The sequence below is a fragment of the Falco peregrinus genome, chromosome W, assembly GCF_023634155.1.
Source record: "Falco peregrinus isolate bFalPer1 chromosome W, bFalPer1.pri, whole genome shotgun sequence".
In the NCBI taxonomy this organism is placed as follows: Eukaryota; Metazoa; Chordata; class Aves; order Falconiformes; family Falconidae; genus Falco; species Falco peregrinus.
The window spans coordinates 22,878,424-22,902,585 of NC_073743.1; the positions used below are offsets into that span (position 1 = coordinate 22,878,424).

The 24,162-nt window shown below is 44.7% G+C and overlaps 1 protein-coding gene across 1 annotated transcript; it reads left to right on the forward strand.

Annotated features, from left to right (window-relative positions):
* The first annotated feature begins 2,436 nt into the window (after nucleotides 1-2,436).
* Nucleotides 2,437-23,436, forward strand: LOC101922045 (RNA-binding E3 ubiquitin-protein ligase MEX3C). The gene is made up of 2 exons (XM_055792970.1): nucleotides 2,437-3,201; nucleotides 20,321-23,436. Exons 1-2 carry the CDS (start codon nucleotides 2,589-2,591, stop codon nucleotides 21,544-21,546), a joined length of 1,839 nt encoding a protein of 612 aa, XP_055648945.1. The 5' UTR covers nucleotides 2,437-2,588; the 3' UTR covers nucleotides 21,547-23,436.
* Nucleotides 23,437-24,162: the final 726 nt, after the last annotated feature.

Below are 24,162 nucleotides of genomic sequence, written 5' to 3' on the forward strand. Positions count from 1 at the left end.
CAGTGATTGCAATGACACAGACATCTGGCTGCTGAGAACATGCACTGAGACCAACTGCTGCTGTCTGGAGAGCTTTTCCTCTGGTTCAGACCTCGTTTCTTTTCAAAAGTCCTCCACCCTGGCATCCTAGGGGTTTTGCCATGCTTGCCAGACCCATCCTCCTTCTCCTGGACCCATCAGCCACCTGCGGCACGGTAAATCATGCTCCTCTCTTGGAAATCTCCCCTTCCCTTGCCGACAGTGTACAGGCTGATCCTTCTGCTGCAGACCTCTGCCTTTCTACACCAGCTAATGATCTGCTGTCCCTCTCACATCTGACAGTTGTCTGCCAGCTCACAGCTACATGGTGAATACCGAACTTTTCATCTCTGCCAGCCCATGCTCTTACCCTGGCCTCTCCCTTTGCCTGCACTGGGATTGACACTGGCATCTCTAACCTAGACTTGGGCTTTTCCCCAGAACCTTTTCATAGCCTAACATCTTCGGGGAGCAGCTACACAACCCCAGTTCTTGCTCTGACATTTGCATTTCAACCATTTACACATGCCTTTCCTTGACTACAAGAACAACCCAGCTTCGCTCACGCTGACCTTGAAGGCCGCTCTTGAAGACCATTTTCTAGTCTGTTTTTGTGGAGGCTCATGTCACCCTCTGCTTTGTGTTCCTCCCTGGGCTCTCTCCCCTGGCACACAAAACAGGAGTGAGTAGTTGTTGGGAGAAGGGTTCACCAGAGTCAAGAAATTACTCAATATGAGTTATGCATCTTGCTCCACTTTATTAGTTTCTAACACTACTTATATAGACTCAATACACATGCATATTCCCAAAACAAAAATATAATTGGTTATTAGCCTCTAAGCACACACTGTTCTCACACCCCTAATTATCATGACTAAAATAAGCATTCTATCCATGTAGCCAATTGTGTTGCTATACTTCAGCCTTGCGGTTTGCTACTCCCTATATTCCCATTCCGCTCCCTATCTCTCTTGGCCTTGCACCTGCCTTCCCAACAGCTGTAGCTTGTTACAGCCATGGCCTGTTAGCACAACAAAGTTACTTGGTCTCAGGATTCAAGAATAGCTCGAGGCTACCTTCTTGCTAACTTCAGCACAATTCTAATTCCAGGCCTATTCTAATTCCAGGCCTGGATTGTGCAGATCTTCAGAGATTCTATGGCCATGCTTCTGCAGCCATTCTTCTACAAGTAGTTTTCATTCCCTGCTCATCATTTTACTTCAGAATCAAGAAGCCCTGTCTCATTCCTGACTCTTCGTGACAGCATAATCATGTTTTCAAACAAGCTTTGTGTTCCTCCCCAGACGCTCTCCCCTGGCACATGAAACAGCAGCGAGTAGTCTTCACTCCCTACTCATCATTTCACTTCAGAGTCATAGAATCATAGGATCATTTAGGTTGTAAAAGAGCTTTCAGATCATTGAGTCCGACCATTAACCCAGCACTGTCAAGGCCACCAGTAATCCATGGCCCTAAGTGCCCCATCTTGGTGTTTTCTGACCCCCTCCCAGGGCTGGTGACTCCAGCCCCCCCCAGGCAGCCTGTGCCAGGCCTTGGCCACCCTTTCCATGACGGGATTTTCCCTCATTCCCAACCTAAACCTCCCCCAGCACAACGTGAGGCCGTTCCCTCTCTCCTGTCACTTGTTCCCTGGGAGAAGAGCCCGACCCCCCTGGCTCCAACCCCTCTCAGGGGGTTGTAGGGAGCCAGAAGGTCTCCCCTCAGCCCCCTCCTCTCCAGGCTGACCCCCCCCAGCTCCCCCAGCCGCTCCCCACAGCACTTGTGCCCCAGCCCCCTGCCCTGCTCTGGACATGCTCCAGCCCCTCAGGGTCTGTCTGGGAGCGAGGGGCCCAGAGCCCAGCCTGCCATTCCAGGGACGGCCTTGAACACTGCCAAGAAGTCCCATCTCATTCCTGACTCTTCCTGCCAGCATGATCACATTTGCAAACAAGTTCCTTCATGTTTTGCCTGACAATTTTCACCTGTGACTCGTACAGACACTAAAGGCATGAAAAATCGCAGGGCCCTACCTCGTATCAGAGCCTTCACCTCAGCAGGGAGGCACCCAGCGAAACACGAGGGGAAGGAGGCATCTATCAATGGCTTCTGGATTGATTTTATTTGGTTTGTGATTTTTTTTTAATGTGTTGTCGTTCTTGCCCCGTTTCACCAAGGCGGGTGGGTTGAACCCCGCCCCCCCGGCTTCCCTCACAGCCCCCGACCAAGCGCAGGCTCCCTGAGGGCCTGAGGCGGGCGGGTAACGGGCTCCACCCTCCACACCCACAGGCCCCGCCCATCCCTCGGCCTCGCCCAGGAACCGGCTCCACCGCCCAATGGCGGGGCGGCGAGCGCGGGGCGGCCGGCACCGCCTCCTGCTCCTCCTTCTCCTCCTGCTCGCCCCCCCCCCCCCCCCCCCCCCCGCCGCCGCCGCCGCCGCGGGGAGCGCTATGGGACAAAAGGCGCGCTGAGGAGCGTGGACTCAGTGCCTAGGCTACTCCGGTCTCGCTTGCTGTCCGCTGCGGCATGGCGGCTTGGCGCCGCTAACCCTGGCCCGTACCGCCTCTCCCGCCATGCCGAGTGGCAGCACCGCTGCGGCCTCCCCCATTGCCGAACCGCTGCGCCTCCCCTCGCACTACCCGCCGCTGCTGCTCCAGCAGCGCCTGGCCGGGCTCGGTCTCCGCGATCACGGCCTGCCCACCGCCGGTGGCGGAGAGGGGGGTGCGGCTCGGCGGCAAGCCCGGCGGCGGCGGCCGGGCTTGGTGCCGCTGCCTGATCCTCCCGGAGAGCTGGGGCCTGGCGAGGAGGAGGAGGCGGCGGGCGATGAGGGAGACCTGGAGTTGGAGGAGGAGGAGCTGCTGGCGGGGGAGGAGGAGGAGGACCCGGCCGCGCTGCTGCTCTCCTTGCCCTCCCAGCCGCTCCCGCTGCTGCCGGCGCTGGGTTCCGTCCTGCTCTCGCCCTCCTTCGATGCGCAGGAGGCGGCGGAGGCGCTCTGCGGGGCGGACGATCCTCAGGGCGTGATGGCGGCGATGCTGTCCCACACCTACGGCGGCGGCCTGGGCGGCGACGGGGCGGCGGGCCTCAACGGCGAGCAGGCGGCCTTGCTGCGCCGAAAGAGCGTCAACACCACCGAGTGCGTGCCCGTGCCCAGCTCCGAGCATGTGGCCGAGATCGTGGGTCGTCAGGGTGAGTGGGGCCGGGGGGCGCCTGGCCCCCGGCGTTCGGGGCAGGCCACTGCCCGCAGCACCCCCGGGGGGGGGGGGGGGGGGCGGCGGCTAGAGGAGCCCCTTCACCTCTGTAGGAGCTTCGTGGCCCTGGGGCCTACCTCACCTCCACACCCCAGCTTCCCCAGCGGGGACAGGCTGGCCCTGCTGGAGAAGCTGAGAGCCAACGCTGGCTTTGCTCAGACCTTGGCCTTATGGTTCATTTTGGCTATAAAACACAGTGTGTAGTGTGGCTGTGGACAGGTAGGTGTTGGCACAGGCTTTGGTCCTCAGTGATGCTCGGCTTGTGGTCCTCGGTGGGAAGCCACGTTTCACCCTAGGAACTTTGGACTGTGTTTTACAGAGACTTTGGGGTGAAGGCATCTTAAAGTGCCTGGCAGAGCAGGCTCTGGGCTGACACTCTTCCTACAGCTTCACATGGAGCTCATCGAGGCAAAGTGGGACCTCTGGAGCCAGTAAGATGGAGAAAGGAGCCACATGCAGCCCTCTTCTGGGTGGAAGCCCTTGTCTTTCTGCTGGGGTTGTGGCTTCCTGTTGATCGTTCTTGCTAGACTCCCTGGGTGTCTGTTACGCCGTTAGGATAAGGTCATATCGGTGAGGTCATGTTCGTTGTTGGCCTTTCATGTGGTCTTGTGGGAGTGGTGCTTGGAGGAGTTAGGAAGATGATGTTTCGTGCCAGTTTTCTGGCAGTAAACCTAATTTTAAAAGCACTTTTTGTGTATCAGAAGTGCTGAGCAGTGTTGAGTGTAGGTGTGGAAAAGCAGACAATGAAGTTGCCACTCTTCATCTTCCCTTTTTTTGTGTGTTACTCTTTATTGGTTTGGGGGTGGTGTGTCTCGTTTACTGATCAGCTCTGATAACAAGCGGTTATGCTGTCTGGTCTCTACATCAATGTGGCTTTTGTTTCCTTTTTTTTCCCCTGGAGTATGTAAGAAATGGTAAAAATCAGTCTAAACCAATGTGGTACTAAAATGCCCACTGAACACTGATGCTTAGGCAGACTTTTTTTTTTTCCTCTTGCTATGTTTATTTTAGGCTTTTAGCAGTCAAGGGTGGGGTTTTTGTTGGGTGTGTCAAAGGAGAACCAAAGGCTGTGCTGCAGAAATTGGCAGGTAGCTTCCTCTGATGCAGACAGGTCCATTCTGTTTAAGCAGAAAATATTTTTTCCAAGAAATAGTGTTTGAATGTCTTGAGACTTTGCCTATGTGTCATTGGGGATGGCAGGAGGGTGGAAAACAGAACTGAAAACTTATTGCTGCAGCCCTTTAAAAGAGAAATACAAACTGTTGGGCTTCAAGGACTGGTCAGGCTGCTGTGTTTATTCTCCACCAGATCAGGATTGTTCCCAGTAGTGTATGTTTCAGTACTTTGAGTCCCTTAAAAACAAGCTAATGGAGTTTGCATAAAAAATAGGATCACTGTTCCTGAAGAGTTCATTTGCTGTTTCTGCTTTTATTTCTTATCTGATGTCATACTGTTTAGCTTGTGATAAAATATTTAGCCTCTGTGGGGGAGGGATTGTATCAGAAAGAATTAGGGTTACAAAAGGGGAAGGAGTGGAGGGAGAACTAAAAAAATCACTGCCAAATATACTTGCCCAAAAGCTTTGCGTAAGGACCTCCTTCAAAATTCACATTCGAGGGAGATTTACATTTAGAGACTGACTTACATAAGTTGTGTTGGTTCCATTAAATATTTACCAGATTTCTTAGAAATACTAGCCCTTGCATCTCCTTTTATGCCCAGAGCTGTGCTGGCTCATGGCATGGGCTAGAGGCTCTTGTGCTCTCATCCACCTGCTTTGCATGTGTTTGTGCTCTAGCCCAGCAAAGTGGTGTCGGCTGTGGTGCAGCTTGGTCTGCTTTGAGCAAGGCTGGCTGAAGCTGCATCCTTTGATTGTTCTGCTCTCTAAAAATGAAGGTGCTGCATATTCTCTTCCTAGCATGCACCGTAACCAGCTGGTTGCACTGTCTCTAACAAATTCAGCTGAAGTTTTATGCCAGGCTCCTCTGCTGTAATACTTTAATATGTAATTATGTAAGGGTGATGCAATTGGAATGTTACTTCTGATGGATTTTCATGAAGATTAAGTTTATATTATTTCTGTTGCTGTCTTCGTGAGGTATAAAAAGAACTTGAAAAGTCTGCGGCCCAAAAACATCAGCTCTGAAATACCATGAATGCTGAGTTTGATCTAGGCTTTGATGGAGGCCTCAGTGCTGTGTCTGAAAACATGTTTATTGTAAGTCCTAACCCCCTAATTGAAAGAGTAATGATAACCAGAATTCCATAGTATTCTTTATCCAAATTTAATTTTTTTTGCATGGAGGAAGAGAAATTCCAGACACAGTATCAGACTGAAGGAGCCCCCAATTCCTAAGAGAGCTGTAGACAAGCAAAAAACCTTAACAGTGCTTGCATTTAACACTTTTTTCAATTATGTGCAAGCTTTGGAAATAAATATAGCACTTCAGGTGGTGAGGTGGTGCTCCCACAGCCCCACTCTAGGTTGCTGTGTTGCAGGTTCCCATGTGGGTAGCAGCTCTTGCCGAATCTGTGCTGGTAGCTGTGCACAGATGTGGGATGTTGCAGCTTTAGAAGGTGTGAAGTGCCTGAAATGTACTTTGTGGTTGACTGTTTTCTTGTGAAGCTACGTTGGAGGCACCAGTAGTTCAGTGTGTTGCTGCTGGAAGCCTTTGTATCACTGGAAAAGGCTTAAGTAGGATTTTCTTTTAATGACTTCTGGGAATTCCTTCTTTAAAGTTCTGTAGTATTTCTGAAACCTGGTGGGTTTCCTGTGCTTTTTTGTTGGGTGTTTTTTGAATCTTAGATGTTCTCAATTTTTTTTTTATTCCCCTTGTACCCCCCAAAATGAAGCTGACAGACACTGGTTGGGTTAGTGTAATATAATTCTTTGTAGTCTTTGAAGTGGAAGAATCTCAAAGGTGAACAACAAAGGAGGAGATATTTGTATCCTTTTATTCTTCTAAAGGCATGTGACTGGAAGCCAGAAAAACTAGATTCCATTCATGGCATTGTACAGACTTCCTGTATGAATTTGAACTAGCTGTTGAATCCAACCTTTGGTAAGTTGGCCAGTCATCATGCTGATCAGAAAAGTGATTTCCTTTGCTGTCAGCAGCTAAAAAATTCTGCATGCACAAAGTTGCATTGGGTTAAAAAAAGTTGGAGAAAGTGTTTTTGAGAAGTGGTAGCAAAAAGCTGCATTGCTGAGGAGGTGACCTTGTTTGACTGAAAAAAGCTGGCATAGGGAGTATACCCAAAATTATATAAGTGTGTATCCAGACTTAAAAAAACTTGAGGAGGTTTAACTTGGAAGATTATTTTTTTTTAATCTCTAAAGCATGTGAAGGACTTCTGAAAGTCTGCAGTGGATCACCTGAAAACTGTTTCCCATATATAAAGTTGGTGGGTTTCTGTAGTAGTCCTGCCATGGCTTGGTGGGCATTGAGAAGGATTTGACAAGTTTCACTGGAATCTTTAGTGCTCCCCACTACTTTCTTTATGCTAAAAAAAGGACATGTTTAAACACTAAAAGCTCTTGCGAATAATGCACAAAAGAGGAGTGGTGTCTGAAGACATGAACAGAAAACTTGAGAGATGCTGGAAGGGACAAAAGTCTGTCCTGTAGGGAGGTGCTGCATCCCTGAGTGTATTAACTGTCTTCAGATAATGATTGCTGGAATATATTTGCTAATGTATTCCAGTGTTGTGACTGTCCAAGTAACGAGATTTCCCAAGTGTTTATATCCTTGATAAAGCTGACAATACTGTTCTTTTCTAAGACATCACTTGAGTTGAAGCTACTTAACTGTAAAGTGTGATGCTTCTTCCTTCAGTACACATAGTTTGGATGATGGTTGCAGAGCTTGAAACGGGCAGGGCAGTCTCCAAACCCCAGATGAGTAAGAGGAGGAATGATATCATCCTATTTCACTGATTAAATTGATAATGACAAAACTGCTTTGCATGAGACAGCCTTGCAACTAAAATAACATTTTTATGCATATTTAATGATCTTGGGCTCCTTTTTGCTCTTTGCTTTTGAATGTGGGCTCTTGAGCAAAATATTACTTTGCTTAAAATAGTCCTGTAAGTTGAAACAACAAAAATAATTCTTAAGTTGTTGGTAGCTGATAACTATCTGGCAGAGGTGAACGGCCAAATGAAAACAATAGCTATCGCTCTCGGGGAGTGGAAACAGTGCTAAAGCAATCCTGGAGCAAAAACTTGTGTTAGCTGAGTACAGTACATAAATGTCCTATGGTGAGGTAATTATAGTCCTTTCAGAAAGAACTGTATGTCTGGTTTTATGTCTTGGTGGGTTGTGATAATAATGTTACTGAATTACTGACAATACTTATGTAGCTGTGACTGGTTATTAATTCCTGACCTGTAAGAAGTAGTCAGCATAAGCATAGCTAACTAGTCAGAGTTGCATATTGTTTTTAAAACTGGATGCCGTAAGACAAGGGTCCTCAAACTATGGCCCGTGGGCCAGATACGGCCCCCCAGGGTCCTAAATCTGGCCCCCGGTATTTACAGACCACCACCACCCCCCGCCGGGGGTTGGGGGGGGAACCAAGCAGCTGCAGATGACCTCCTGCCACTTCATCTGTGTGCCAGCCCCCTGTTTAAAAAGTTTGAGGACCCCTGCCTTAAGATTTCCACTCTCATGAGTAAGTTTAATCTGCATGACTGAAGTAATTGTGTATCTCGGTGTCAGCTGATTGCCACAAAGACCACAGTTTCAGCTGACTTATTTTAAGTGAAAGCTGAAAAGGCAGTTACATTTCACATTACTATTTTTTGTATCTTCTATAACAAGTAGGTTATTAAATGCTGTATTAAATGGCTTGTTCTAAAGACTGAAAGAAAACTTGAGGTATTTGTTGAAATCCATTATAAAAGCTGTTTTTCTAAGAAGTTGGAAGTCTTGTAATTTTTAGAGCCTGGAACTCCAGGAACTGAAACACGTGAACATACTGTGGCCTGGCACAGTCTGCAGTCACTGCTGAAGTTTTGGTGGTTTATTGCTCTGGTACTGTGTGACAAACATCATTTCAGTTCTGCTATTTGTCATTTGTGCTATGCAAAATTCCAAGTTGAGTTGCATAGTGTCAGGGTGCAGGTTCTCCAGCTGGGATCATAAATCCTCAGTCATAAATGCTGCTCTTGTCTGGCTTGTTGGGTGGGAAGCACACCAAACGGTGCATGCTAGAGATTTTTTTCTTTGTATAGTCTGCCAGAAATTCTGTAGACTTTAATGTATGAATACCTGCATAAGTAAGACTTTTTTAATGAAGCTGAAATTAATATAAATGCCAGTTTCTAAACCTCTGGTCCTTTTGTTTTTCTTGTAAAATAGCTGTGTTCTGAAAGAGTATGGGTTTTGTAACAAAAGTTTATAACATACGCATACAAAAGAAATCCTGATTAAAGTGCTTCTGAACTGCACTGGGTTAACCTGTCTGTGGCATGAGAAAAGAGTGATGAATGTTTAAGCTGTTAAAGTCAGCAGATGTTGTGTGTTTCCCTGTCTTAGCTCATGTTGCTCTCTCTTCTGGTGCACTGTGGTCTGAATTTCTGGAAGAGAAGCTTTGTTCTAAACAAAGTGTTGGACATCTCGGATCTTAAATTTTTTTCATGCAATACCTTCACCCCACAGAGCCAATTCCCCCTTGCAGGCAAAAAAATGTAACAGGGATAGGGTTGCAAACTTGCTGTAACAAAAAAAAGGCTGCTGAGCACTAGAATGTTATTTTTTTAATTATTATTTAATCAAAAGACAAGACCAAAAAGCTCCAAATCAAGCATTTGTTTCCAATTTCATTACTCTTTAAGAATGTCTTCCTTTTTTTCTCTCTTTCAGTTTCCTTCACTGGTATGAGTCAGTAGCTCTGTGGCCTGCACAGAGTTCTCTGCTCCTTTGAACAATGACACAGTAACTCTTACTCTTTACATTCTAGTTCATTTTACAATATACTGTAGGATTTTTATGTGTGAAAAAACAGGTGTCACAGCACTTTTGAATTGAAGATTGGGTGCAGGTGAAGATTTGTGTAGGTTTTTTTAAATCTTCCTTTTATTGGCCATCACAGCATGCTGTGTGGCATGTTGAGTGGTGGTCCCTTTTTAGTAGCCTCCTTGGGCAGGTCAACTTTCCCAATCCTGTTGCTTGCACCAATCTGTTACATTCACTAGATCAGTGTTCCTAATGGAAACAACTGTTTTCCTGTAGTGGCCTGGATGTACTCTCTCTCATGATTGCTTTTCTACTACTGAATCTTTCTAATTATGCTCAGCAGCTGCTGCCATGGGCCTGGTGCTGCAGTAGTGCAAGTAATTAATAATATAAGTTGCTGCCCTCTAGCTCTTTTGCAGCATGTAACTTGTTTACTGAGTTGCAATCTGTCTTGGGAATTGGAATATTCCTCTGCTGGTAAGATTGCTGATTTGATAGATTGTCCCAGCCTGATAGAGAAGGAAACAGTGTGCAGGCTGACTACTTCATTCTGTACAGGATTGATATCTAAATGGATTGATAAATTGATGCATAACTAAGAAATACTCAATAAAGAGTTTCTGTGTGGTTCTGGAGCCAGGGATTTTGTTTCCCAGAGAAGGGAAATATCCCTGAGAGCTCACAAACTCTCTTGGGAAGCTTTCTCGGCATCATCGGAGACACTTAAAGCTGACCTCTTCCCACCTGTTAGCTTGGCAGCAATAGGGCCAAACAAAATCCTGCTTCCTGTGGTCTGGCATGGCCAAGTAGTTGACCATGATTCCTTGGCTCTCAGTTGAAGTACTTGAGGTCTCCAGATTGTCCTGCTTCCCGGTACCTAAGCAAGCCCATGTAGCTGCGGTGCCTGGTGTGTTCAGGCTTGAAGTGCAGGTCTGGAAAGTATCTAGCCTAAAAACCCTTCTGCAGTTCCAGCTGGATGATAAGTAGGAAAGTAATGTTTCATCTTGACATTTGTACATGTAAAAAATACAAAGTGAAGTGGTCAGTTGCTCCCCAGAAATGGGTAAGTGTGATGGAATTACAATGGGAGCAGTCTCGGTCGCTATATATAGTGTGAGTAATATTGAAATGTTCCACAGGCAGGCACGGGGGTTTGGTAACTGCAGTGTAACTAAAAGCCTTTGATTGTAGTGGTAAGCTAATGTTGGGGTCAGGAGGTAGGGAAAAATGTCTTTGGCATAAAATGCTCTAATTTTTTTTGAGACCTGTATGTCATCTTTTCTTCTCTTGGAATAACTTTATCAGAGTGGCTGTCAGTTGAGTTTCTTCTCTACACTAATGTCACGTATGTGCCTACTTTTAGCATTGCTTATTGCGGTGTCATTACAGTTAGAAGTGAAAGATGGTCATTACCAGGGTACAGCACTTCTGAGGTACAGTTGTTCCCTGCAACCATTAATACAGCCACACTCCAGAGCAGAAAGCCAAAACTTTGCTTTGAAGTTTGGGGTTGAAATGGTATCCGTATCACGTTTTGGACTGTAAATTTGGGAAGAAGCTCTGCTTGGTGGGTTCTCATTACAAAGCATCCTTGCTGTGCTAAATAGGAAGTGTCCTCTAAAAAATGCAACCCGATGAAGAGCAGGAGCACATACTTGTTGCGATGGAGGGAAGACACAGTCACTCAATACGAGTGATCAGCAAACTTCATTTATTGAACCTTACAGCCACCTTTTATGCCTTCTTATAATTAGCTCATACATATTACAAAAGTTAAGCTCATTATTGGTTAGTTGCCTAAATACCAAGCCTGCCCCTAGTTTCTCTTCTGTAGTTATCTGTTCCCACCTGCAACATTCTTTTCCCACCAAAATCTTCCTGTTATTGTGTAACAAGGACAGCCAAAGACAGTGTATTTTTGCTTTACTTCAGATAAGCTGAGAGCGATGTGCATTTTTGTTCAGCCAGCTGGACTATGTCTATGTGACCCTTTTCAGCTAGCCAGTTATCCACAATTCCCCCGTTTTTATTTTGGGCGACATAGGCCTGGTTGACCATTTTCAATAACAGCGTTTTAACACAGGAAAATACACAGCCAACTTATAAAATCTCAGTTCAGAAGTATAATTCCTGAAATACTTGAAAAATAAAGTTAGCTTGAGGCTTTAATTTAGATGCTCTTTCTGTTCCAGTGATATAGAATGTTTAAAAAATTCAAAGGTAATTTTAAAGTTCTGAACGTGGACTAATGCAAGCTCAAAACCCCAAAAGAAACCAAACTGATGTTTGACTAGGAATATTTGCAAATATTTTAGTGGAAAATCCCTGACCATTAACAATTTTCTGTCCAAATAACAACTGCCCTTAGGCAACCGACCAGTCCATACATTTTCTGAAGAATACCTCATTGATATCAAAGAATTAACAAAGGGGAAAAATTAGTTCTAAGCTATATACATTCATAAGTGGATTTTTCAATAGTTACATACAGATTTACACACTAAGCCATAATGGCTTGTAGGTGATACACACAAGAAGAGTACGTTGCTTATCTGTCTGAATGTCTAGGCTAAATTTGACAACTATGCCACAAGCCAAGCCTACGTGGGTGCTGTGTGTTATGCACGTTCCTTAACAAACAGAAGTATAATAGACAAATTCCCAAGATCTAGTCCCCAACCTAATTATATTATTTTGTAGCCAATTAAGGAAAATAACACAAATGTGCATATCTACATGTGCACACACCTTTTAGTTCAGAACCGATCTGTGATAAAAGGCCTTAGCCTTATGGCATCATCGAATCTTAACGAGTACAGTAATTAAAAATGCAGTCTTACTGTAAGTGCGATTTATGCTGACATTCCCTCAAATGCTACACGTGAGTATTTCTCACTCAACTGCCTCAAGGTAAAATAGTAGTATTTGTTAATATGTATTAAAAAATCATTAATTCTCTACAATAGCAGTTGACTTCCATAACACTATGTAAGCAAAAGAGGCTTAAGATGGGTTTTCTGAATACTAACAACTTATTTTAGACTGTCTAAACTCAGGTCTTGAAAGATTTCACTCTGCCAGACATAGAAACACTGTTGCACTCCAGTTGTGATATCCCTTTTCCCAAGTTGTCACATGCACATCTCACTCAAGCAACATTATTGTTAAAGTTTCTCTCTGCTACATAAAAGCATATTGCACTTGTAGATATAAAAGACAGCACCCTTACTTAGATTATTACCTTATTACCTCATAACTCTTAGTATACCTTGTATCTCTGATTTCATCACTTCAAAAATTCACCAGAAGCAGATAAAACCACAGCATCAGACTAAACTACACCTTAACTGCTGATTCAAATAAAGGCATTCTCTTCCAGATATGCCTAATGCTTATAAATAATTTTGGCTGGTTTTGATCAAAAAACTATTATTACAATAATGATCAAAAATAATAATCCTGTTTGCAAAATGCCTTTAAGCCAGCCTCCTAGTCCCAACCAATTTCCACATTCAGAATACAGCATAAATACGGAATAAGTCATAAATACAGAATACAGAATAAATTATCTCCATCAAGGCAAAAAGGCTTCTTTTTAAACACAGAGATGTTTGCTAGTTCAAAGCAGAAACCCATTTCTTGTAGGGGACATCTGAAGCACTTTTTTTTTTTTTTTTTTTTTGGGGGGGGGGTGTGTGTGTGTTGTAATTCATTCCGTATTTTTCCTTGAGAAGCTTAAGCTGTTCCTCTTGTTTCCGGAGTGTTTCCAACTCTGATTCGTCGAATAGGTCCGTATTTCCCAAAAATATCATACATTTCCTCCGCTGTGATTTTATACGGCAGGTTCCGAATATAAAGGACCCGATTGACCTCTGGGGGCAGCCAGATGTCAGCTCGCTTGGCCGCTTGCATCGCCATGGCGCCGATCGGAGGGGGGGGGATGGTGCCGCCTTGGAGAGAAACCGCGGCCGGGAAGGGGCCTGCCGGGCCGCGCGCTGCCGCGGGGGTCCCTGATGCTATCCCATACGCTAATAACCCGGGTAATTCCTTTTTACAATCTATGTCCCGAACGCTCCGCTTTTCTAAAAAGCATATGAGCGAACGCTTGTCTCTCCATGCCTTCGTCAGCGCTGTTGCAGCCTTTGCGAGATTCCGGCGACGCGTGGCCGGCGGGACCCTCTGTAGGTGCTCCCGGGCGCGGGGACTGTGCCCTTCCGCCTCCTGCGCTGCTTTCAGGACCGGTACCCGAATCTCCGTCGAACCGTGGCTCGCAGGTTCAGCCCTCTCTAGGGTCCCTGTTAGGGCACCATTTGTCACAACAGAGGGAAGATACAGTCACTCAATATGAGTGATCAGCAGACTTCGTTTATTGTCTCTTACAGTCACCTTTTATGCCTTGTTATAATTAGCTCATACATATTACAGAAGTTAAGCTCATTATTGGTTAGTTGCCTAAATACCAAGCCCGCCCCTAGTTTCTCTTCTGTAGTTATCTGTTCCCACCTGCAACATTCTTTTCCCACCGCAATCTTCCTGTTCTTGTGTAACAAGAACAGCCAAAGACAGTGTATTTTTGCTTTACTTCAGATAAGCTGAGAGCAATGTGCATTTTTGTCCAGCCAGCTGGACTATGTCTATGTGAACTTTTTCAGCTAGCCAGTTATCCACACATACTAGCGCTTGGGTAGTCTGCAGGAAGAGCTTTTGCCCAGGGATGTTAATCTCACTACTCTACTTGCGTGTTTCATGCGGACATCTCTGAGGAACTGCGTTTCAGGTACCACCAGGGAGGAGGAGATCACTTTGTGAGGTGGTGAACAAAACAGCTGTTCCTTAAAATCTGCCTATGTCTTAGTGCCCATTTAAGCAGTTAGCCTGCTCTCTTCTTCAGGGACTGTCACCTCCTGTTTCCAAACCTGCCAGCAGCCTGCCCTGTGAGCCTGAGCAAATCCCAGCTGCAAGCTGTGCCTGTCTCATGGTGTACTCATATTTGTTAGCTCTCTGGCATGTATTGTGTCTAGTTGTCACACAGGAGCCGTAATCTTACTGTCTAATTAACCCAAATAGTGATCAGACTATTATCTGCACTATAGAATGCTAATGGGGAGCAGTTAAAGCTGTTAGTGCTTGGTCTGGTCCTGTCTTCCGGATGGATGCTGTGGTCTGTGATGAGGTGTCTCTGTTTACCTTCTGCAGCTTGCTGTACGGAAAGCTCCATAAAAATAAATGAAAACTTGCTTTCAAAAAAAATCTATTTGATAATTGTTATCAAAGTTTAGCCTGTCTCCTAAAATTGTTCAAAAACAAAACTTAAAAGCAATATTTTTACAGCCTTCATTCCTAAAATCAAAAATGAAAAGAATAAATAATAGCTGATAAATAGCTGCCTGAGTACATAGATTTAGGTTTTTGTACAGACCGGCATCTTTTGCAAGTGATGAAGAAAGTAATTTCTCTGCTTCCTTGAATCAACTAGCTATGTTCAACAGCCAGTTGAAAACCCAGTATTGTTGGGAGCTGAAATTCTCCAGTCCATGAATTAAAACAAGGTGCAAGATGAATTAATTGATGTTAGGCAAAAGGTGAACCAGTCAGTCCATCAACTGACCAGACAACAGGTAGTATATGTCATATGACTTTTAATAACCTAGTGGAGTGCCAGAAATGTTCTTGGGTAGCCAGCCTGCTTAAGGAAGCTTAATCATTAAACAACTTGGAATAGGATTTTATTTTCTGTCTAATGCAGCTTCATCTCTGCTTAATAAATGGGGCATATATTGATTACAAACTGGATAGATTTTTTTTTTTAGCCATGTGTCATCTGAGAGGGAGCATTCAGTGTTTAAGCAAAAGAATGCAGCTTGTACCACCTGTGGGAACGAAACAGCTCTGCTGAAAAACATGTACAGCAGTTATTCTTAATGAAGTAGATTAATTTTTCTTTGTTTGTTAATCAGGTGGGCAGTGTTATGCTCGGCAGACCCAGCAGCTGTTCACTTTCTGGTACACCCAGTGTTTCAGTCTCTGCAAATCCTTCCTTACCTTAGCTGCAGGAGTTCTCACTTTCCAGTTAAAAGCTTGTGGCAACTTAGCAATGAAATAAGGGCTGTGCCGGCTTAACAGGCTCTACTTTTAAAGCTGTGTCTGTACACAACAGTTGCAGGTTCAGTGAAAACAAATCCCTGTGCATCCCCTCTCTCCTTGGCTGACCTGGCACTGCTGTGCCATCCCCCTGCGGGGACTTCCCAGACCCTGCCCTTACTTTCTAGGCAAGGAATTAGCCACGGCTCTACCAGCAGCTTGTGGTTCCAGGTCGATGCCACTAATTATTCTGTCACTGCCTCCTTGCTTGGTGTCAGCATATTGCAAAATCAGTGGTTAGGGTGCTGAAGACCGTATGCAGAGTGGAGGCTGTAATACAGTATTGCCTTTCATCAGATAACAGCAAAGCTACTGAAAAATAGATTCCTGTGAGCTAGGGCTTTGTCTTTAGTGCTAACGAGCTGCGGAGGCCTATCTGTGAGATCTCGGCTTTGTCTGCGGTTGCTCTGGGGCCATGTTGGAGGATGTCAGGTTTGGTCGGGGCTGCTCATCAGCCCTGCCTTCTGTGTCAGAGAAGAGTTGGGGCTAATGCAGCTTCACCCTGCTCGCTGCTCTGACAGCCCAGACTGTACCCGTGGCTTCCCACAGGGCTTGTGTGTCTAAGGAGCTACAGAAGGTTCTCTGTTTCAATCCCTTTAGCTAGGTACTCCGCAGGAGCAGGGGAGGAGAACAAACTGGTATCATCATTTGACTGTGGTTCACAGGGGCTGCACACTGAATTTTTACCCACTGTGCCCTCCGGGTTTCTATTTAGGTAAACTTTTTTTTTTTCCCCCCGGATTTTTTTCCTAAAGCCCTATGTAATTGAGGAGGCAAGGTTAAACAGACGTGATGGTAAGAAGGTTTAGGTTCCTGTGCATGCCTGAAGCCCAGTTTCACAGTGTTTGGCAAGAGTTGGAGGAGGGACATAGGTATGAAGTGTGTGTCCCTGCTTTGACAGGCTGCATTTTGCTAATATTGGTACTGAGAAGCATGAAGGACTCTCTTCCCATTGGAAGAGACCATGCAACGAAAGGATCCTCATCTGTTAATCAATCCTTGTCCCATTCCCAGTGTGTGGCATTGGGGTGAATTCAGCAGAAGAAAGAAATGAAGAGGAAGGTTCCATTTCTCCTGGGAAGAGGAGTCAGGCGAATGCTTTTGCTGGTGGTCCATGGCAGCAGGCTGGCTGGAGTGGTGCGAGGCAGGTGTGCACAGTGTTCCCGCTGTGGTAGCTTGGCTCTGCTGGCACCACCAGGGAGTTTCCCTCATGGAGTAAGTGGCCTGGGACTGGGTTTGACTTATCTCGTCCTGTTTGTGATGATGAAAGGTGAAAGTCTGAGTGAAGGCTGAGCTGGCTGGTGCTGTGATGGGTAAGGACTGCAAGTGCTGTGGCTGCTACATTTCACTCTCACTTCCGGGGGGGGGTGGGTGGGTGGAATAATCTGTCTCCCTGTCGCCTTTTCTTAATAAAGAAGTATTTGATCATTTTAAATCAGCAGTGTGAGGTAAACTGTTCCTTCAGAGCTACCTTTAAGTTTCTTGGGGAGTATAATGTTCGTAGTGTGTTTAAAATGTTTGGTCAAATAATCCTCTTGAGGGGAAAAACGGGGAGGAGGCTTGAGAAGAACGATACAAATCAGCCAGCACAGGATGAACACTGCCTGCAGGGCTCAGTACAGGCTCAGCTTCTCCTCGGGTGCCTGGGCAGGCAAGTACTAAATCTTTGCAAGCACTAAATCTTTACCTAAACAAAAGCAAAACTAAAGGGGTTTGCATTAACTATGTCAGTATGTAATTAGGGCTGAATGTGTTGCTTAGGAGTGCTTATGCTGCTGAACCAAGTATGATAACTTGTATTGCATAACTTCCATTATCATACCAAAACTAAAATTACTTTGAAAGGTTTGATTATATTGAGTTCCCAGTCTAGAAGTCCTCTTCTCAGGCTTTTTTTATATGTGTATTTCAGAATCTCAGATACAATGATCTGATGATTTATTACAAAAGTGTGGGGCGGTATGTTTTGTTTTTTCCCCTTTGTCTTTCTGTGATTACTTAGCTCAGGGGATTGGGAAACTTCTTGATTCATCCTTTGGCCACATGACTTCATAGCTGACCGACCTTGTGTCATTGTGGCTGCAGTGCCTCTGGTTGCTGTGAGTTGTTGGAGAGGGGATGGGATCAACTGTGCTTCGTATCATTGCCTCTGTGTAGTGACTAATGGAGGAGGGTGGGAAGCCAGAGCAGCTGGGTAAAAGCAAATAGAAAGACCATCCTTCAGGGGTGGTAGAATGGGCTACTGACCTCGTGTTTTGACATGACTGGCTGTTGCGGGGTTTTCCAGCACTCCTTGCAGGCAAAACTCAGTGGGTATCGACTGACTCATTCAAACGTTGGGTTTTGTATGTGGTGACTTTCTTCAGTTCTTCCTAACTTTTCAGATCAAGTTTGAGGGTTGACCTTGACAGTCTGTGGAGTCTGCTTTCCATTGAAGCCAGCTATCCAATGCTTAAAAGTCTTGTTCTGTCGCTGCAGGGAGTTGAGGCAGCGTTTGGCCCCTGCTTTCTAGGTATGTGACTCATGCCTTAAAAGAAAAGCTCTGCCCACCTTGGTCTGCATCGTTCAGCAGCCTGAGGAAGAAAGGCGAGAAGGCTTTTCTTTGCACCAGAGTGCTTTGGAAATGTGGCTCTGGCAAAGCAATCTCTGGGTGTTGCAACTCATGTGGGGAATGGAGCTGAAGGTGCAGATTTTTTACTTGATCTGGGCTTCTAAAAGATCAGGAAAATCTTGTCTAAAATGTAAACTGTAAGAATTGCTAAGGCGCTTCAGAATCTAGAATAAAGTAGGCTCTGAACTGTGGCATATGAAAAAGAATTATATAGCTGTTAATATGTGTGTCTTGTGCTAGATGCTCCTGGTATTTAAATGCTGCCTCAATAATTTTTAGGAAATAAGGATATATGCTTGGGTGGGGTGGAGTAAATGAAAATAATCTGTGTAAATTGGAGAATAATTGATACACATCAGGAGACTGACTTTGGTTTCAGGTCTTCCAGTAAAGAGGGCTTGATGGGTGTGAAAACTTCAGCAGCACCATTTTAGGGATCCTTATGGATTTAAGGTTTGAGCCCACCATCTTTTCTGAGTAACCATGGAGGAATGGGAAGCCGAGCGGGTGAGCAGATGTACTTAAGAGGAAGAAACACAAACAAAGAGGTGGAGAGAGTAAAGGCAAATTGCCAAAGCGAGGTGCTGCTGTCTGTTATGAGCAGGGAAATGGCACTGCTTCAAAGGCTCTCTGCTTTGCTACTTCCATAAGGCATCTCACACCTGTGTTTTTTCCCCTCTTCTATCTACTAGAGCACTAATGCCCTTCTCAGTAGGCTGTCCTGGGAGGCTGAGGCTCATGGGTTTGTCCTCCCCTGCAGATACTTGCTGCTCTTGCTGAACTACTTGTGGGGCTCCTGGGTCTGCATCCCCCTCTTTGTGCAGACCTGCCTGTGCCTGGCTCCTGCCCTTGTGGGAGCCCTCCCATGCTCCTCCGTGGGCTTTCTGGTGGAGGTAGGGCCTCTGAGAGCCCTCCTGACAAGCTGTGGAAGATAATGAACTTCCTCTCCAGCTGTGTCCTGGAAACAAAGGGCTGTTGTGTTCAGCTTTTTTCCTTGCTGTGTGCAGGGGCCCTGCAACAAGCAGCCCTTCCTTCCCTCTATTCCAGCTTGCATCTGTGTATTTGCTTTTTTTTTATTACTAGATAGTCCTGAATAAAGTGCATCTTTGGCCTTTGAACTGTAAAATTATCACTAGTGGTACTTGGGTGCAAGGGACTGACACAATGCTATTTCGAGAGATTATTTTGTGGACCCAGACATGAAGTACTTCAAGTAAATGAGGAAAATGGGAACAAATTTCACTCTGCAAGTGAAATGATGCTTAAAAACACTTGATCTGCAAATGTTGCTTATAGTCATTTCAAGATGAGGTTTGCTATAAAATGACATTTAGGGTGATGTGCTTTTGAATTGGTTTTAATATAGGTGAAATTCAGTTAAGACTGAGTCCAGTAGGCTCTCTTGCAGGTCATGGACCTGCTTGTGTGTCTTAATTTCGTGCTGCCTGCTGTTCTGGTCCTGTGATGGGTAGAAGGTGCTCCTGTATGCACCACACCAAAACACCTTAAGCATCTAAGGAAAGAGCCTGCCACCACTGTGTCCTGGCAAACTTTATAATTCAGTCTCCAAAAACCAAAGACAAATGTTCCGCTAAGTTTTGTGCTTTTTTCAGACTGTGTTTACCCAGGTAATGAGAGAAATTCCACGTAGGCACGTAATATCACATAGCAAGCCTTATTTGCATGCAGCAAACTGCTTGAACTCCTACTTGACAGTTCAAGGAGTAGCTCCTTCATTCCACAGGGAAGAGTAAGGTTTAAATAACATTTATTGCTAACAGGAAGCAAATGAAGAGTTCTCAGTAAATCAATTTTATCTATATCCTACAGAGGTTGAGATACCCTTCTCTCGCTTGTAAATGTTTGATTTTAGGTCACGCTTGTCAATGAAAGGTTAGCATACCAGTAGACTTATGTGCACATATGAGTGAGCCTTGACTCTTTTTGCAGGATCTTAAAAATAACTGAAGGATACCCCAATGATGGAAAAAAATTTAAACCCACCAATGTTTACGAGATAATCACGAGTGTGGCTGTTGGAGAGAAAAAGCCATCCACATTTATTCACCATGTAATAGTAATTGAGGAAATTACAGGCTAAAGCAGCCCAAGAAATGTTGCTAAAACAGTTTGTGGCTCCCGAGTGTCAAGAGGTCTGTTTGGAAAATAATAGGTAGAAGTTGTTACCACTTTCTGTAATGTGGCTTGCAGAGATAAAAACAGCTGCTTCTGGTTTCACCTTATGGTTTCTTGAAGCTCTCAAACAACTTAAAATGGAAAGCCACAAGAAAGTAGTCTAAACTTAGATATCTTACTAAACTTGCATGTATTTCCTTTAAACAGGTTGCAAAATAAAAGCACTAAGGGCCAAGACAAATACTTACATTAAGACCCCCGTTCGTGGAGAAGAGCCCATCTTTGTCGTCACTGGACGAAAAGAGGACGTAGCCATGGCCAAAAGGGAAATTCTGTCAGCTGCTGAACACTTCTCCATGATCAGAGCATCACGCAACAAGAACAGCCCTGCCCTTGGAGGTTTGCCATGTACCCCCAACCTGCCAGGTCAGACGACAGTCCAAGTCAGGGTGCCTTACTGTGTAGTTGGGCTAGTGGTTGGACCAAAAGGAGCTACAATCAAAAGAATTCAGCAGCAGACCCATACCTACATAGTCACTCCCAGCAGAGACAAGGAGCCTGTCTTTGAAGTCACGGGAATGCCCGAAAACGTTGACCGTGCACGCGAGGAGATAGAGATGCATATAGCCATGCGTACTGGGAACTACATTGAGCTGAACGAAGAGAATGATTTCCATTACAATGGTACTGACGTGAGCTTCGAAGGTGGCACTCTTGGGTCTGTGTGGCTTGCTTCTAATCCTGTCCCTCCTAGCTGCACCAGAATGATTTCTAATTATAGAAATGACAGCTCCAGCTCCTTGGGAAGTGGCTCCACAGATTCCTATTTTGGAAGCAATAGATTGGCTGACTTCGGCCCCATGAGTCCGTTCGGCACGGGCAACTTCTGGTTTGGAGAAGCACTGCCTTCGGTGGGCACGGAAGACCTTGCGGTCGACTCTCCTGCATATGACTCCTTACCGATGCCTTCCCAAACCTTTTGGACTCCTTTTGAACCTGTAAACCCTCTCTCTGGCTTTGGTAGCGACCCTGCTAGTAATGCCAAGCCTCAGCGCCGAGGGAGCCAGCCATCTACTCCTTGCCTGTCACCCACATTTCCGGAAAGTCTCGATCACCTGCTGGCTAGGAGAGTGAGGAGTGACCTGCCTAGCACCGGCCACCAAGCTGGCCTTCCCATATACATCCCTGCTTTTTCCAATGGTACCAACAGCTATTCCTCTTCCAACGGTGGCTCCACATCCAGCTCGCCCCCCGAGTCGAGACGGAAGCATGACTGCGTGATCTGCTTTGAGAGTGAAGTCATTGCAGCCCTGGTCCCCTGCGGCCACAATCTCTTCTGCATGGAGTGTGCCAACAAAATCTGTGAAAAGGAAACTCCATCATGTCCCGTTTGCCAGACAGCTGTTACTCAAGCAATCCAAATTCACTCTTAAATATATACAGATATTATTATATATGGACTTCTTAAAAACTCTTAAAGACATGGGTGTAATGGTACCCTCTAGTAAACTTCCTAATGAATTCTGACTGTTGGGCTTTCTTGGGATTAGGCTGAAGTTGTTCATAAATTTCTACTTTCTCAAAAGGCTGCTACGGTAACACTAAACCTAGGTGGTCTCTGTCTGGTCAGTTTAAGCAGATGGCATGTTTAGCAGAGATACATCTGGTGTGATGGTCTGGCACAGGGAGGGGAAGTTTTCATCAATTACACAACTGAAAAAACAAAATTTACAGGCTTTCTAAAGGATCTCTGTTAAGCGTTTGACTTGTGTGCTGGCAGCAATGAACCTTGTCCCCTGAACACAGAAGTACTTGTCTGCCATGGAGGGTTTGTGGCATTATCAATATATCAAACAACAATTCCAATGCTGCCTTCTTTACACTGCCAGTTTTGAAAAACAGGTTTGGGGAAATTTTATTTTTTTTTTGCTTCATGCAACAACTTATGCCTAATTCTTCAGCATTGCAAATACTTTTTTTTTAAAAAGCATAGTTTGATTCATTATTGAAATGGATGATGTTATTGGCAGGCTTAGATAATGAGGGCAGTGAGGCGGGGGAGAGAAGCGGCCTGATGCACCTCCATTTCACCTGATGAGTTAAGGGCAGTATGTTCAGAGGATCAGGAACATCTTGGTGTTTGAATTCCTACCCACTGCTTTTCTTAGTGTAATGTGGAAAAGTCTGGTTGGCTTCATCCCATTTCAGTAAGGGCTTTGGGATGCACATACTTTGACTTACATTGAGGATGCTGACATTCCGTTCATTAGTCTGATCAAGCTGTTCTTAAATTACATTTTTAAAGAGTATCTAGTTCAAAATGTGAAGCATTTATGTTCAATCCATATTTGTCTTGCACATATATAAATATATATTTTTAGTAAGGAAAAGGAAAAAGGGGGGAGTTGCGTATGTGCCCTTGTATTATTCATGACAGCAGCTGTGACAGTGGCCCTGCAATCAGTTTACTTCATTTCAAAACTGTCTTTCCAATCACAAGGAGGGAAAAAAAAAAAAAAAAGTCTTCTGAATGTGCTTCTTACATTTCAACCTGTGGATGTTCCTAGCTTTTTCATCCTCAGTGTGTTCCCAAATCTGTGCTGGCATATATTAAAACAACAAAAACAAAAAAAGACAAAGTGGAGTTCTGGTGGATTTTTCTATTTTATTTTTTTTGAAGCATTATTTTCCCAAGACAAGACAAAGCTTTTTTCTCAGTATAACAAAAAAGAAATTATATGTGTATTGAACTAGTAAATATACAGAAAATTTTATTTTTTATTTCCACTTGAAGAGTTACATTTTGTATAAAAGTTTACAAATAATGGTTTTTATTTTATGATTTTCAGTATAAGTTGCCTTGATAGCATATTATGTACTGCATAACTTTAATGCTATAATTGCTTGATAGAATAGTTACATGTCAGTATTGAAACCTAATCTCTAGCCATAATCTTATAGATGCAAACAAATGTTCACCAAGCATGTATTTTGTATTTTATTGCATTGTACACTGCAACTAATAAGCCAAGGAATTGACAGATACTAGGTGCATATACCATTTCTATAAACTACAAACTAAGAATGATAAACTATCACTATAGTTTAGTATTTGCTAATTTTTCTACACTTTTTGTTATGTATATGTAGGGAGGTCATAGGGATTATAAATTCAATTTGAGTAATGTTTAAAAACCATATATTTTATGATAAAGGGCCTTTAACTTATGATGGCCAAAGCACTGATATATTTGCTGTAAAGAGAATTATAAGAGTTTTATTTTTCTGGTATTAAAAGTTACTTAAAGACTTGTTTCCATTAACTTGAATGTTCTGCTGTCTTCATAGTTGTCACTTGGAGCAGCCCATGGGGGCTGTGGCTGGCTGATTCTCCCCCTCCCCTCCCCCTCCCCTCCCCCGGGGGGTTTCCCTGTGCTTAATACACCATGGGCCCAGCTTTGGTGTGGCTGAGTGACTTCATGTGCAAATAATCTGGCTTTACATGCTGCCTTTAAAAAGCAATTTGTGGTCTTCCAGCTGTAATGCTCAGGAGCTTGCATTTCAGGGGGCTTTCAGTGCAGCTGTGAGGTAAACTTCCCCATGCTGGTATTGGTGAGCATCAGCCAGCAGCAGAAATCATGGGATGGTTTGGATGGGAATGGACCTTCAAAAGCCACCTGGTCCAGCACCCTGCCATGGGCAGGGACATTCTCAGCTGGATCAGGTTGCTCAGAGCCCCATCCAGCCTGGCCTTGGATGTTGCCAGGGATGGGGCATCAGGCACCTCTCTGGGCCACCTGTGCCAGTGCCTCACCATCCTCAGTGTTATAAATTGAGACCACAATAGATCATAATCCAATTAAAATTTTTATTAATTACAGCAAGTAGAATACGAGCAAAGACAGCGCTGGACGGCAGGGGAGTCTGCGCTTCGCCAACTGCCGTACTGAGCAGTTCAAACAGTCCCTTTTTATACTTTTTTTTACTTTCGTGTTCATGAGGTAGTGGAGGTGTTGACCCTTCACTCATATGTCCTTATATGGGGTTGT